This window comes from Papilio xuthus, unplaced genomic scaffold (assembly GCF_000836235.2).
Source record: "Papilio xuthus unplaced genomic scaffold, Pxut_1.1 DF828142.1, whole genome shotgun sequence".
Lineage (NCBI taxonomy): Eukaryota > Metazoa > Arthropoda > Insecta > Lepidoptera > Papilionidae > Papilio > Papilio xuthus.
Genome location: NW_013530507.1, coordinates 1,469,916 through 1,482,778, shown reverse-complemented (window position 1 = coordinate 1,482,778; position 12,863 = coordinate 1,469,916). Strand labels below are relative to the sequence as shown.

At 33.9% G+C, this 12,863-nt stretch overlaps 1 protein-coding gene across 3 annotated transcripts in view; it reads right to left on the bottom strand.

The window, feature by feature from the left end:
* The window catches only part of Hil (peptidase hillarin), a 39,016-nt gene that overhangs the window by 23,090 nt on the left and 3,063 nt on the right, over positions 1–12,863 (bottom strand). For 2 of the 3 annotated variants that reach the window (XM_013307385.1, XM_013307386.1), the window contains exons 2-5: positions 11,752–12,018; positions 8,434–8,623; positions 4,152–4,178; positions 2,297–2,484 (exon numbers count right to left, since the gene is read on the bottom strand). In XM_013307385.1, coding sequence (XP_013162839.1) covers positions 2,297–2,484; positions 4,152–4,178; positions 8,434–8,623; positions 11,752–11,901 — 555 coding nt within the window. In that variant the 5' untranslated portion in view covers positions 11,902–12,018. The remainder of the gene's footprint in view (positions 1–2,296; positions 2,485–4,151; positions 4,179–8,433; positions 8,624–11,751; positions 12,019–12,863) is intronic. The other variant, XM_013307384.1, reaches the window with a different exon arrangement.

Sequence of the window (12,863 nt, the reverse complement as noted above, 5' to 3'; positions counted from 1 at the left end):
AAAGAAACGGTACCAAACATAACATTGTAAGGTACAGCGGTATGACATTTGTATGAGTGTACAGTCACATGGAATAGTGTACAAAAGTTTTTTTTTTAATAACAATTTGTATGTCTTATGAGAGTAGAAAAAGCAATTCTAATATTATTCAAACGATCCTTAAAAGTGCAATTATAATAGAAGTATAAAAATAGATTATATAATAATATTTACTGTCAAACTTGGTTAAGCAAAAACCTCTTCAAGCGAGAGTTATTACCCAGTCCCGACGTACAGCCTCCACGAGTGAGAAAAATATTACGATATCTTTGTCTCTTACTTATCCAGATTCGACGGTACCTTTGGTAAGTTTATAACGTTATTTTAAATGAAAATTTAGTTTGTTTTAATTGGATGCGTCATTCTAATTTTTTAAAAACCAAATCATTGTTTTGATACCAAACATATCTTTGCATCGAAGAATAATCAAGAACTTAATATCTTTATTCTTAAGTATTATATGTACACGACTGTAATTTTAATAAGTACAGGTGCGTACAAACTCTTGTCATACGATAATATAGAGCATTTGCGTTGTAAGTACAGTTACGTACGACAGCGTGTAACGTGTAAACACATACATAAATGATATGTAGGTTTAAGACAGGCAAGGTACCTAAAAGATAAGAAATATTGTTGCAACCAACTCATAAAACATTTATGTTAAGACCTTTGCTTTGCACTAAATGTATAAAAAAAGTTGAAAAAAAAATCTTTGGCATTACTGTTAATTTTTCATTATTTTTTGCTTTTGCACTTTGCATTACATACGATTTAATTTTCAAGTTATGGAAGTTTCTGGATAATTGTTAGTCTCAGTTTCTACAAATAAAATATACAGAGAGGAATCCGTCGATTTTCTTAGCGCGCAAAATAATCCCTGTCACTTTGGACAAAGCTATTAACGCTTATTCACACATTAATGTTGACATGCGCCGCTATATTATAGACTGGTCCGGCTTTTACATTTCGATACGCATTACCTCAGAGTACAGTCACGAACAAATTAATTATTTTATAATAATTATATTCTTCTTCATCCAAAAGTACAATAATTGTATAAAGTGTGCAATAATAGGTAATTGCAATAATTGGAAGTATTGGTAACAAAATCTATATACAGATTTACAGTTTTATCGTGCCTTCAATTTATACTGTCCAAATATATGTACAAATTGTCGTCTCTTTCTTTTAAATAACAATATGTTTTTGACTACGTGTTTCTGCAGTGGAAACGCACAGTGATAGAAAATTGTATTTTTATTCGACAGGTTGTTATTTATCTTTATTTATGTAAAAGTATTCGAAGGCAATTTTGCTTTGTTTTTGTAAGCATTGAAAAGTTTATTCAACTTTGTAATTTGTGCGTGACTGTACTATCGCAATAGTAAAGTGTTGCGTTTTCATAAGTCGGGTAACGACGCCGTTTTGTCGCTTTATATCGCGGTTTCCCAGCACCCAGCAGTGGTCGAAGGACATTGCAATTTGCGTTTTGCCCAATATTGTCTGTCGTTACACAAATCGTAATAGCTAAGCAATTTGTCATTTGTTCACACAATATTTTTTTGCCAATATATTTATCCTAAAATGAAGAAATGAAGATGCTGAGATGGATGTGCGTATGGTCATGTAAGGAGGAGGCCGCCAGACTACGTCGGTAATTTAGCACTACAACTTTCCCTGCCTGGTCGCGGATCCAGAGGCAGACCCAAAACGAGATGGAAAGATGTAGTTATAAAAGACATGAGTGAGTGCCAAGTCTCAGAAGAAGATGTCATGGACAGAGCGAAGTGGAAGAGACGGATTGGGAAAGCTGACCCCACTAGCTTGTGGGATGCAAGCTAGGGAGAGAGAGAGATATTTATCCTATAATAATTTTCACAGTATGTGATTCTTGACCTTAATCTTGTTGTTCATTCTTTAGATAGAAACCATTTATGAAGTTATTGTTATTCGGTGATACATTTGTGTTTGTTATGAAATAAATGTGAAAATATATCGGAGACAGAACATTCTGTGATATTCCGCAGTACACATGTTTTTAGAATTCGCGAATAATCAATAAACAATTATTAATTTTATTCAATTAAAAAGAAACCTCATTATATACATGTACCTTTAAATAGATATAGAAATTATGAGTTTATAACCTAAATATGAGCAAAAAAAAAGTAATACCTAACTAAAGCAGACTTTGTTAACCATTTGCGCGACGATCTCTTGTGTTTCTTTTTTGATATAATTCTTTGTGACTTACCAAATAGCAGTCGATGGGTTTCTCTTTAGGCCTGTGGTAGGCTTTCTGCAGCTCTGTTTGCTTGAGTGCGTGCGCGATGTGCAGAGCGCTGGCGTCGAAGCGGCCGTACTGGTAGTCGGGTTCGCGTGACACGTCGCGCGCGGGAGACGCATGCACGCTGCCGCCGTTTGTGGCTCGGGTTGGTGATACTGTATGCAAACGTATGTTTTGATTTAGTTGCTAATTCCTGAATAATTACGAATCAAGGGGGTTAACAGACTTGAGTTGTTCATTTATCATCATAGTGCCGAGGAGGGGTTAAGGTCGAAAATCATAACTCTGTATGTAACTCTCCTTTTGGGAATCCTACCATGCGAGCGCAGCGATTTGGGGTCGATGTTTTTATATTATTTAGTTTTATTTTTAGTTTGGTTTAGTTTTAGTATATAGTTTATTTAATATAGTATTAATTAATTCATTTATTTCGTAGTGGTTAGTTATTTAGTAAGATTATATGTTAAAAGACTTAACTCTGTATTCAATAATTCAATTCAAAATTTAAAGTATTCGTTTGTTTAAATTATGAATACTCGTACAATTAGATATAAAATGTAAGTAAGCAACTTCAAAACTATACTGAGATGTTTATCCAAAAGATTAGACAAGTAAAATTTGGTGTCAGTCATCAGAAGGTTCAATATTATCTGTTATTTAACTGATAGATTAAAAATTCATCAGTTCTGTTACTCAGAGTTAATATTAATTCCTAACAATCAATTAATAAGCAGCTGCATCGCTAGCTATAAGTAGTCCAGGCACAATAACGGACCAACAATAACGAATGATTAGTGACTATTCGTATGTGAAACCGGCCGTGTGGATCCGCCGTTAGAACCCGCTTACTCGTGATTTGCAGCCGGATAAGTAAGACAATGTGTAAAGTTTAATCATAGACTGCGCAATGAGACCATAACTTTGTTACTAATTAAATTTAAAAGAAACAAGTCTTTGTCGTCTATATAAGAATATTAACTTCAACAACACTTAGTTTTTTTTATCGTAAGGTGGCAAACGAGCGAGCGGCCACCTGAAATCGCTGAAATAGCGAAGCGACCGTTGCCCATAGACATATGCAATTGCACATGCGTTGCCTACCTTTAATCGACGGAGGAGAGTATGCACGGAAAGAAAATATTTTCCTTTCCCATGCATCATCTCATCAGGAAAGTCCACTTACACTTCCCATCCTTTTAATATAAGAAAAAGGACACACTTAGTGTAGTTTTATCATAGTAAATCCTAAAGGGAACCTCTTAATGATTACGAATGCGGCAGTTTTTCATTTAAATCTCTAATTGTGTCTTGTAGTGACATCTATTGATAAAGGTTGATTATTAGGACTAATTGCTTAAGTTATTTAAAATATAATTAATATGCCGCTTTTGATATAAAGTTATGTAACGTTTATAATCAACGGGTCTGCTTCAAATATGTTTATTCATTGAATATGTTACGTCAAATTATTTAATGTCCAATTTAAAATTTAAATTAATTGAAGATATTATAAAATTGGGCTCATTTCTTACAAGGTTAAAAGGTGACGAATTTATGAATATTATTTGTATATTATGAAATTTGTTTTAATCTAGATTTAAAAATATAAAATTCAATTTATATATAGTGGTACTACAATTTAATATTTAAGTTTGTACGCTTTAATCTCTGAAAAAACTAAACGGATTTCATTAATTATTTTTGAATTTAGTAGCCCAATTATTAGAGAAGGTTATAGACCTTATAGAACTGGAGAGAGTAAGGTATGTGACACTACAGGAGTAAATAAAAATCAATTGTTTTAAAAGTAAAATACACATACCATAAACATCTCCTCTTGAAAGATTATCTGGAAAGAAAATTATATATTAATAATTTCATTTAATTTCTTGTAAATTAGTTAAAATAATAAGCTAAGATAAAACTTAATTTAAAACTAAAATGATGTATGAAATCAATGTCAGATTAAATTTATCTATTAAATCATTACAAAATAAAATAAATTATTTTTTTTTAGGTTATTTTGCGACTTATGTGAATGTAAACAAGTTAGATTAGCAAATGAGTTGAAATGAGCTATTTCCTTGTTGCGAAGTAACATCCAGTGCCGCGCATATTTTTCTAAAACGGTATAGAGTTGCTTAATAGTGGCCAGTTCGTGCAACACATAATCCCGATAAGGTCCTAACGTTTTACGAAATCCCCGCTAAGCTACTCTACGGTTTTTGTAGTCTATTAAAATGACGTTGTAAACGCAAAGAGTTACAGTTTACCATTTGAATTGAATTTAGATTGTTTATTATCTAATTGCATAATGCTGATTTTATATAATAAGATAAAGCAAAATATGTGGGGACTAGGCAGTGTCCCCATTGAGGCAAACAAGTCCGAACTGTCCTATTATCGAAACGAAACGCTTTTGGCCTTAAAGGGTGTCATATGGCCTAACACTGTCGCGGCTAAGGATTAGTTTTTATGTCAAGAAAACAGTTATTATTCATATTTTAAAACGTACTCAAATCCAATATATAACTTTAAAAGTAAACGAAATTATTCAATGATGTATTAATAGTGAAAATTAAATTACAATTGATTGATGAAAAGCGATTACGCATTAAGCAGACGTGCGTAATTTCGCGTGCAGAAATTTCACATAACGCAATATTAATAGTTTTTTTTTTATCGTCGGGACTTTCACAAGAAGCTTCATTAAAAATTTACAAGTGTATTTGCAATGCAATGACTCTACCAACTCTGCCTATTATGTTCGTTCAGTTACATTTCATATATTTGTAACGAAAGTAATTTTTTTATTATTATGCTGCCTCAATTTTGGGGCCACTTATGTGGAGTACTCGATAGGGCACAAGCTTCCCCCTTATGTTATGATGCCACGTTCGTGTAAATCCCAAATTCCCCGCTTCGCCTCCCCTACTACAACATTATTACGTGACATTGTTTTAGGTATGTCTAGACGAATTATTATTAAATTGTACACATTTATTATTATTACTTTTTAGGGTTCCGTACCTCATAGGAAAAAAACGGAACCCTTATAGGATCACTTTGTCGTCCGTCCTTCCGTCTGTCAAGACCCTTTTGTTAAGTATGCTCTAAAACGAAAAAAACAAATGCTTTGTCATGGTCAGTAAAAAGCAATTATGTTTGTTTATAGTTATGGTAAATAAAGAACTATTAATTGATTAATTTAATTATGTATTTGATTGAGTCGGTGTGATTAGAACAGGTTGTCCACTCCCTGTACCCGAGCTTTAGGTCACTGGGCTGTCGCCGAGGAATGCGGTCGTTTTGCAACCGCTTCTCTCTCTAACACAGCCTGTCTCTCTCTAATAGCCGAACTGTGCTCGGCTCTCGAATGTACCGTAGCCCCGCGGGGCCACCTTCTTCGGAAGTCCGACCGGATTCCAGCGACTCGCCGATTTGAAATACGACGTTTTCTTCGTGTTTTCAAACAGATTTACTGCTTTGCTAAGTACACGTCATATTTGTGTTGCGAATAAATTCATAACCGGTTACAAAGACATCGAAAGAAGTCGTAATATTCAGTCGCAGTAACCGATGATTTGATGATGGCTGTTATCAACCTTGTTACCAAAACCGTAGATCCTGGCTGAATGTATGACGATGTTAGTTATAATAACCAATATATAGTTTTAACCGAAGTCTTGTTTTGAATCAACTATGATTAGCAACCAGCTACTAAGCTATACTATTGTAACTTTTACATCAGGACTATAAGCTCCTAGCCAATAAATATGCTTATTAAGATTTTCTTTAAAAATGTAATGGACTTTAAAACAAAGCGTAAGAAACGATCTCTTTATATCCAAATAAGACTTTATTTTATACTAAAATAAGCATCAAAATTTGTTATACACATGTTTAAGTACATGGAAGAATTTAAAGTTCAAAATGAAATAAGGCAAGCCTCAATGTACAACATTCCTAAAGCAGGATTTTTCTTTAAAAGTGCCCGAGTTTTGGTACGCGCTGCACTTTTAAATAAAATTGTTCTCTTCCACAGTACATTTAAAGGTACAAACATAACATAACATTTATAAGTTGTAACGACAACGAGACTTTTTACCCCATATTTTATAGTTATAAGGCTGTTATGGCGTTTGGCCGGGTTTTTTTTTATTTGATGGTCAAAATCAATTTTTTTTAATCACTTAAGTGCTGCAATTTACTTATCATCTTTTTATTTTTTTATAAAATATTAGCAGATTTTTTTTTGTAAATTTACTAATATTTCTGTTACCATTCCAACTAAGCTCTATGCTTGTGTTAGGATATGGTTTACGACAATAGTCGAATGGCGGGATTCGAACCCCCGACCTCGTGATCGGAAATCCGTACCTTTAACCATTAGGCTATTGACGCTTACATTTTACAATTACATAACAATACCCGGATATCTTTTTACTATAATATTTTGATTAATTGAAAAAGCAATTTTTTTAAATTTCGCATAATCAATTATGATTTACAAACATTAATAATTTAATTTGAAATAATTACTCCGACTCTTGTAAGTACAGACAGACGTTATATCGACAGGATGAGGTCAAAATATTCCGACCGGTGAATAAAATCAAATAGACGCTCCCCGTTATTATTATTTTTTGTGACTGAGTAGTCACTATTTGCCCTGAAGAGGCATTTACAGCTTCACCGGGCTTGAGGTGGCCGAGCGCAGATGGCGCTTAGCGTGAACCTCGTTTCTTTAAGAACTTTTGTATGGAAACCTTTACTTAAAGTGAATATTTCATATCAAATGTGGTCGAATAAATCATTATATGATCATTAGATGCAATCGATGGATGACTGGTATGCGTGTAAATTGTGACCTCATTGTAAGTGGTCAATAGTCAGCACGGTGCGGCACGGACCAAGGTCGTGTCCATTGTTTCGGTGCAATGGCGTCTTGTAAGGCTCACATAACTCCAGGATCTGATTTGGAACGAACTAAGTATATTAATATGGACGCGTTATTAACACAATGGTCTGTAATTGAAATTAAGGATGACGATAGGAAGAATCTACTAATAGTATAAATGCGAATGTTTAGATGGATGGATGTTTGTAGTAGCTCCGGAACGGCTGAATGGATCACAATGAAATTTGGGATACATATAAAACATAATCTGGAAGAACATATAGGTTACTAATTGTTTTTTTTTAATTCTGTGTGAACAGAGTCGCGAGCGACAGCTATTATTGAGTCAAGTAAACTTGAATTTCAATTATTGTTACATGAACGATGTTTATGATAAGAACATCATTGCATCTCTGTTTAACATAAAGATAATGTGAGGGATGGCAACATATTTGTTACACAGATGTTACTGCATTTAAATAAGTAGTAAGGATCTATATAAAATGTCGTCCATTCCTGTCAACAATATCACATGAATGTGTTCCGGTTTTACAAGCGTAACATACTTGTGAATTGTAATTTGTATGTATATTGATAAAGCGTATTGCGCAGGATTATTTGAATTTATTTCACTGTGAATGCTATGGGTTGGTCACTATTATCAATTCTACCCGTATTGCTTGACGAACTTGAATAAAAGAAACTCTATTAAATTATCAAGGAACTGCACTAGAGTGTGATTGAGTATGTGTGACGTTTAACGAACGTCATTCCTTTTGTCGTGACGACTTCTTCTTCCTGACAGGTGACAGGATAAATACATTTATTATATTGGTTATCTGTACCTATTATTACGGTAATTTGTACCTATTTGCATAAGTTTTAATACTACCTACACTCAAGTCCTTCGTAAACAAGGATCTTTACAAACAGGTTGCGAGCGATTGACGTCGGCGAAGAAAGAACAAAATGTAATCGACTCCTGCATACGAAGCTCTATGAGTAAGTCGCTTAGCGACAAAAACTGCTGGGCTTCGTAGATTAACGTTGTATTGTGTACGAACGGCCTTATTTAGAAGAAGGTTCAGGGGTCTTAGGAGGTTGCACTGTGCGCTTTGTGACCTATCAGATGTAGAAGGGTACGTAGTTGACGTACGTAATGGAGGACGTCACAATTATTTGCATAAATTGTTGGTTAACTTACAATCATTGTCGTGTGAATTGCGCGCGTGTCCGCGTATCTGTTCGTTGACGTAGTTGTTGGTGCGCGGCACGTTTAGGGCGCTGCGGATGCCGACGGATGAGTTGTCAAGGTGGCCCGGCCCGATCTTAGGCACGTGGCTCGAGCAGTACACTTCTTTGTCCTCTGTCCAGTGCTGGTTGTTGTAGTATGTCTGTCAGAAGAAACAACATAGATTAGATATGTTTAGAGTGGATAACAAAAGTTAAAATATTATTTTTATAACCGCGTCGCGAAGTGACTTCTTTTGGAAATTGTGAACATTTAATAGAAAGCCTAAAATTTAGTGTTCCAATAATATAATATAGCACACGTAGAATGTGAGAGTAATAATAGTTTCTTCATTCCTTCAGATAAATTAATATCGTACGTTTAATGTTTAATTAACATTTTATTCAACGTTTTAGCTCACGCTAACAATTTATCTTTATCATCGCACGGATGAAGCGAATTTGAAACTAACAAGTGAAGCTTAATAATTACCTGAAGTGATTAGAAAATTAACGTGTTTAAAAACTGTAACAAGACAGGTAAGTGACAGTACATACCGACGGTACATTTTGTCACGTAAACTACAATAAATAAGTGCGTGTCGTTTAAAATTTCGTGGCACACGACTTTTACAATGCGTGAAGAATAACATGATAGTTTCGTGAATTGCACGCAATAACGACATATCGCTGCGATAGTTCTGTATTGAACAAGGATAAGTGTAAATTAAACAATTATAAAATCTTAATAACCTATACTAACCCAAATGAGACGTCATAAAACAGAATGAATCCAATCGAACCGAACGTAACACAAAATTTTATAGTTTTAATTCTCGGTTAATCTTACTTCTTACCAATATTATAAATGCGAATGTTTATATCGATGGATGGTTGGATAGATGGATGCATGTTTCTTTGTAGGTATTTCCAGAACGGCTAAACGGATCTCGATGAAAATTGGGATACATATGGAACATAGTCTGGAAGAACATATAGGCTACTAATTATGTGAATGCATAGTAAAAGACAAAGAACATGTTAAACTATTTGACATGTGGTTGCATTTTTCGACCGATTCATATCATGTAATAGCACAAAAACCATTGGAACTTAACCTTTCATATTATCCGGTATCAGCGAAATTTTTTCCCAAATTTGACAAACAAGAGATCAACTTACGGTGGACGTACAACGTTTTAATGAAACAAACTCACCGTTAAATAGTTATTTAATTCATATGAAATTAATGTACCGTTATTTACTTTCACATTGCATTGTTTGTTTTCCAGTTTGTTAATGGGCGATGTTAATTCTTACTTTGCTCGCTCACATCCGCGATCTGTGGGAAACGAATTTTACGCTTACGCTTTTTTTTATAAATTTTAGCAGTTTTTTTTTTAAATTTACTAATATTTCTTTTTACCATTCCAACTAAGCTCTAGACCTGTGCTAGGATATGGTTTACGACAGTAGTTGAATGGCGGGATTCGAAACCCCGACCTCGTGATCGGAAATCCGTACCCTTAACTATTAGGCTATTGACGCTTCAATTGCATTTTTTTGGTTACAGTGTTGTTAATGTTTTATGATTACTTCGGTTACTTATTATTAATGTTTACCGTGGGTTTCCGAAACCGAAATCTCTGTATAAAACATGTCGTCATGTAATTATATTTGACAAAACAGTGATAACAACATGTTTTAAACAGGGATTTTTGTCTCAGAAATCCAAGTTTAGTCGTTTAAAGCCTTTACATATGCAGCCATTCATATTAGTAAGTTTTTACTGCCTACGTTTTAAAATTTAAAACAATTAATAACATCATAATTGAATATCATTTAAATTTTAAAACCGAAGAAATTCAATCTAAAAGAAATATACTTAAACTTTGTAATCCCTGTGTAGTTTTCTATAGATAATAAAATATAATTATTGAACTTTAGAGGGCGAACTTTTGTTTTTTTTTTTATAAATTAAAGGCGTGATTGGTAGTAATTTTTTAAACATTGCAAAAAGGTTGCAATGGATTGCCTTAATCGTCGAAATAAAGTTGTTGTACACGTGTAATTTTAAAATCCCAATAAATACATAACAGTAGTCAATCCGTGTAATATATAACAGGTGATAAAATTACAGCACGATAATACAATATAAGCAATGAGTAATTCACGTTGATAACTCAAGGATTCAGTTCTGACTCATAAACGTCTGATCGTATATTTTTTACAAACTTTTATTTACTTTGTATTAATCATTTCTATAAGAACAGCTGTTGCTGGTTTTGATCTTGTCCTTTTGTTTTCATGTTAAGTTTATTTTAACATGTTAAACGGTTTTTTATATTACAGAGTAAGTAAATAAAACTAAAATATTATTATCCATTTTTACGATTTTCCTGGTTTGAAAAAGATTTAAATATATTTAAATCTGTAAATAAACCTGGAGGCTAATCACGAAAATTTTAAAGCATGTATTCGTTATTAAAAAAATCGTATTTGTATCGAGCGTAAAGTACAACGACAAATATTATACGAATTTTGATTGTCGATGAATGACGAATACTTTCTCGCAAAGTGTCGTGCTAGGCCTCTGTTTTAATAAAGATATTGTATATTAAGTGTACCACACAAAATCGATTTTACTGCATAATTTTTTTAAAGTTTTATACATCAATTTGAGTACAATCGTCGCAAAACAAGTTGTGATTTGTCGACGCGGCCTTGATCTGTACGCTATATCTTCATGCTGTCGACTGCCATTTAGTCGTTTGTGCGACCTCGCTGTCTTATCAAAACGTAGTTGCTGTTTTATGTTAAAAAAAATAATAAAAAAAGCAAATGTTGAAAACTGTATAAATCTCTACAAACTATTAATATGCATATAATAATATAATATATAATGCTTTTTGGACGATATTATGCTAGTCACGATGGGAGATGCCTACCGTAAATTATTGGTATGATCATCACCTATCTGTTTTTTTTTATAAGTGAAGGGGGCAAACGAGCGGCGTGAACACCGAGGGGATCAACGACACCCACGGACATCTGCAACACTAGAGGAACTGCAGATGCGTTGCCGGCCTTTAAGGAAATGGTATGCTCGCTTCTTGAAGGTCCGTAAGTTGTATTGGTTTGGAAATACCGCCGAGGACAGACCGTTCCACAACGCGGCTGTTCGAGGCAAGAAATTGCGCGAGAATCGCACCGTTGTGGAATGCCAGCCATCCAGGTGGTGTGGATAGTAAAGATGATGATGATGATAATGTTGTATTTAATATTTACTTACTTTCAAAGTTAACTTGGTGCCGCATACCGCACACTTGAAACAGCCACTATGAAAGAATGTAAAGTCCTTGAGTGGGCCAACGCGGTCCACCTGATATACGATCTCATTGCAACGAAAGCACGTGCTCTCGTAAAAGTTGGGCCGATACATGACGGCACTTTACAACTAACTCATCATTAAAATAAACACTTGGTACACTTATTGTCACTTACACTTGTTACACTTATCTACACTTGTACACCTGGTAACATTATAATTATTATTAGGCTATAGACAAGATTTTATATTAATAAAGTTATTTAGTGCCAGTAGTTTTATTTTCTGAGCAAAAGTTTATCCAATTAAACTAATTCGAATATTTTTAGTACATTAACAAATATACTATAATAGTTTTGATTTAATATTACGTCGCAGCAAACACGCGTATTATAGCGGCTAGTCTGTATTGATCCAAAACACCCTCTTTCTTGCCCCTCGTTTAAGTAAGTAAATGAACTGACCACGCGTATACATATATTTAAAGCTATAAACTACGATGTGTAGCTTCTGTTACAGAAATTAGCGAAAGTAATTTATCATTATTAAACTTTCATTGAAGATTTTTATTTGATGGGTATTTACATTGACTAAGTTAAGTATCAAGTAATTTATGTTGTCGCTTTAATTGGTACGATTTCGCAATTGACTAATTTCAAATGCTTCGTTCCAGTGCTTGGGTATTGTTCATTGCATATCAATGCGTGCTAGTTGCATACCGCCTCGGGCATCGATACGATATAAATTACACGCTGAAGCGATTTCTAATTGTATTTTTTATTACTGAAACTCATTGGTTAATATTTTATGTCTTCCTGATTGAAATGAGGATGGTTTTCAAAACAGACTTATATGCAGTTAAAACAATATGAGCGAGAGTCCAAGGGTCAACGATATTTTTTTCGCTTAGATGTTTCTCTTTACATCTCGCTCGCTTATGGAGGTCATCGGGATCGGATATTGACTCACGCTTATAGTTTCTAGCTCATCCAGGTTCGACTGTAGTTTGAAAGTCGAAGTTTAGTAGAGATGACAATGTCTTTTCTACAAATTCACCGGACACTATAATTATATTA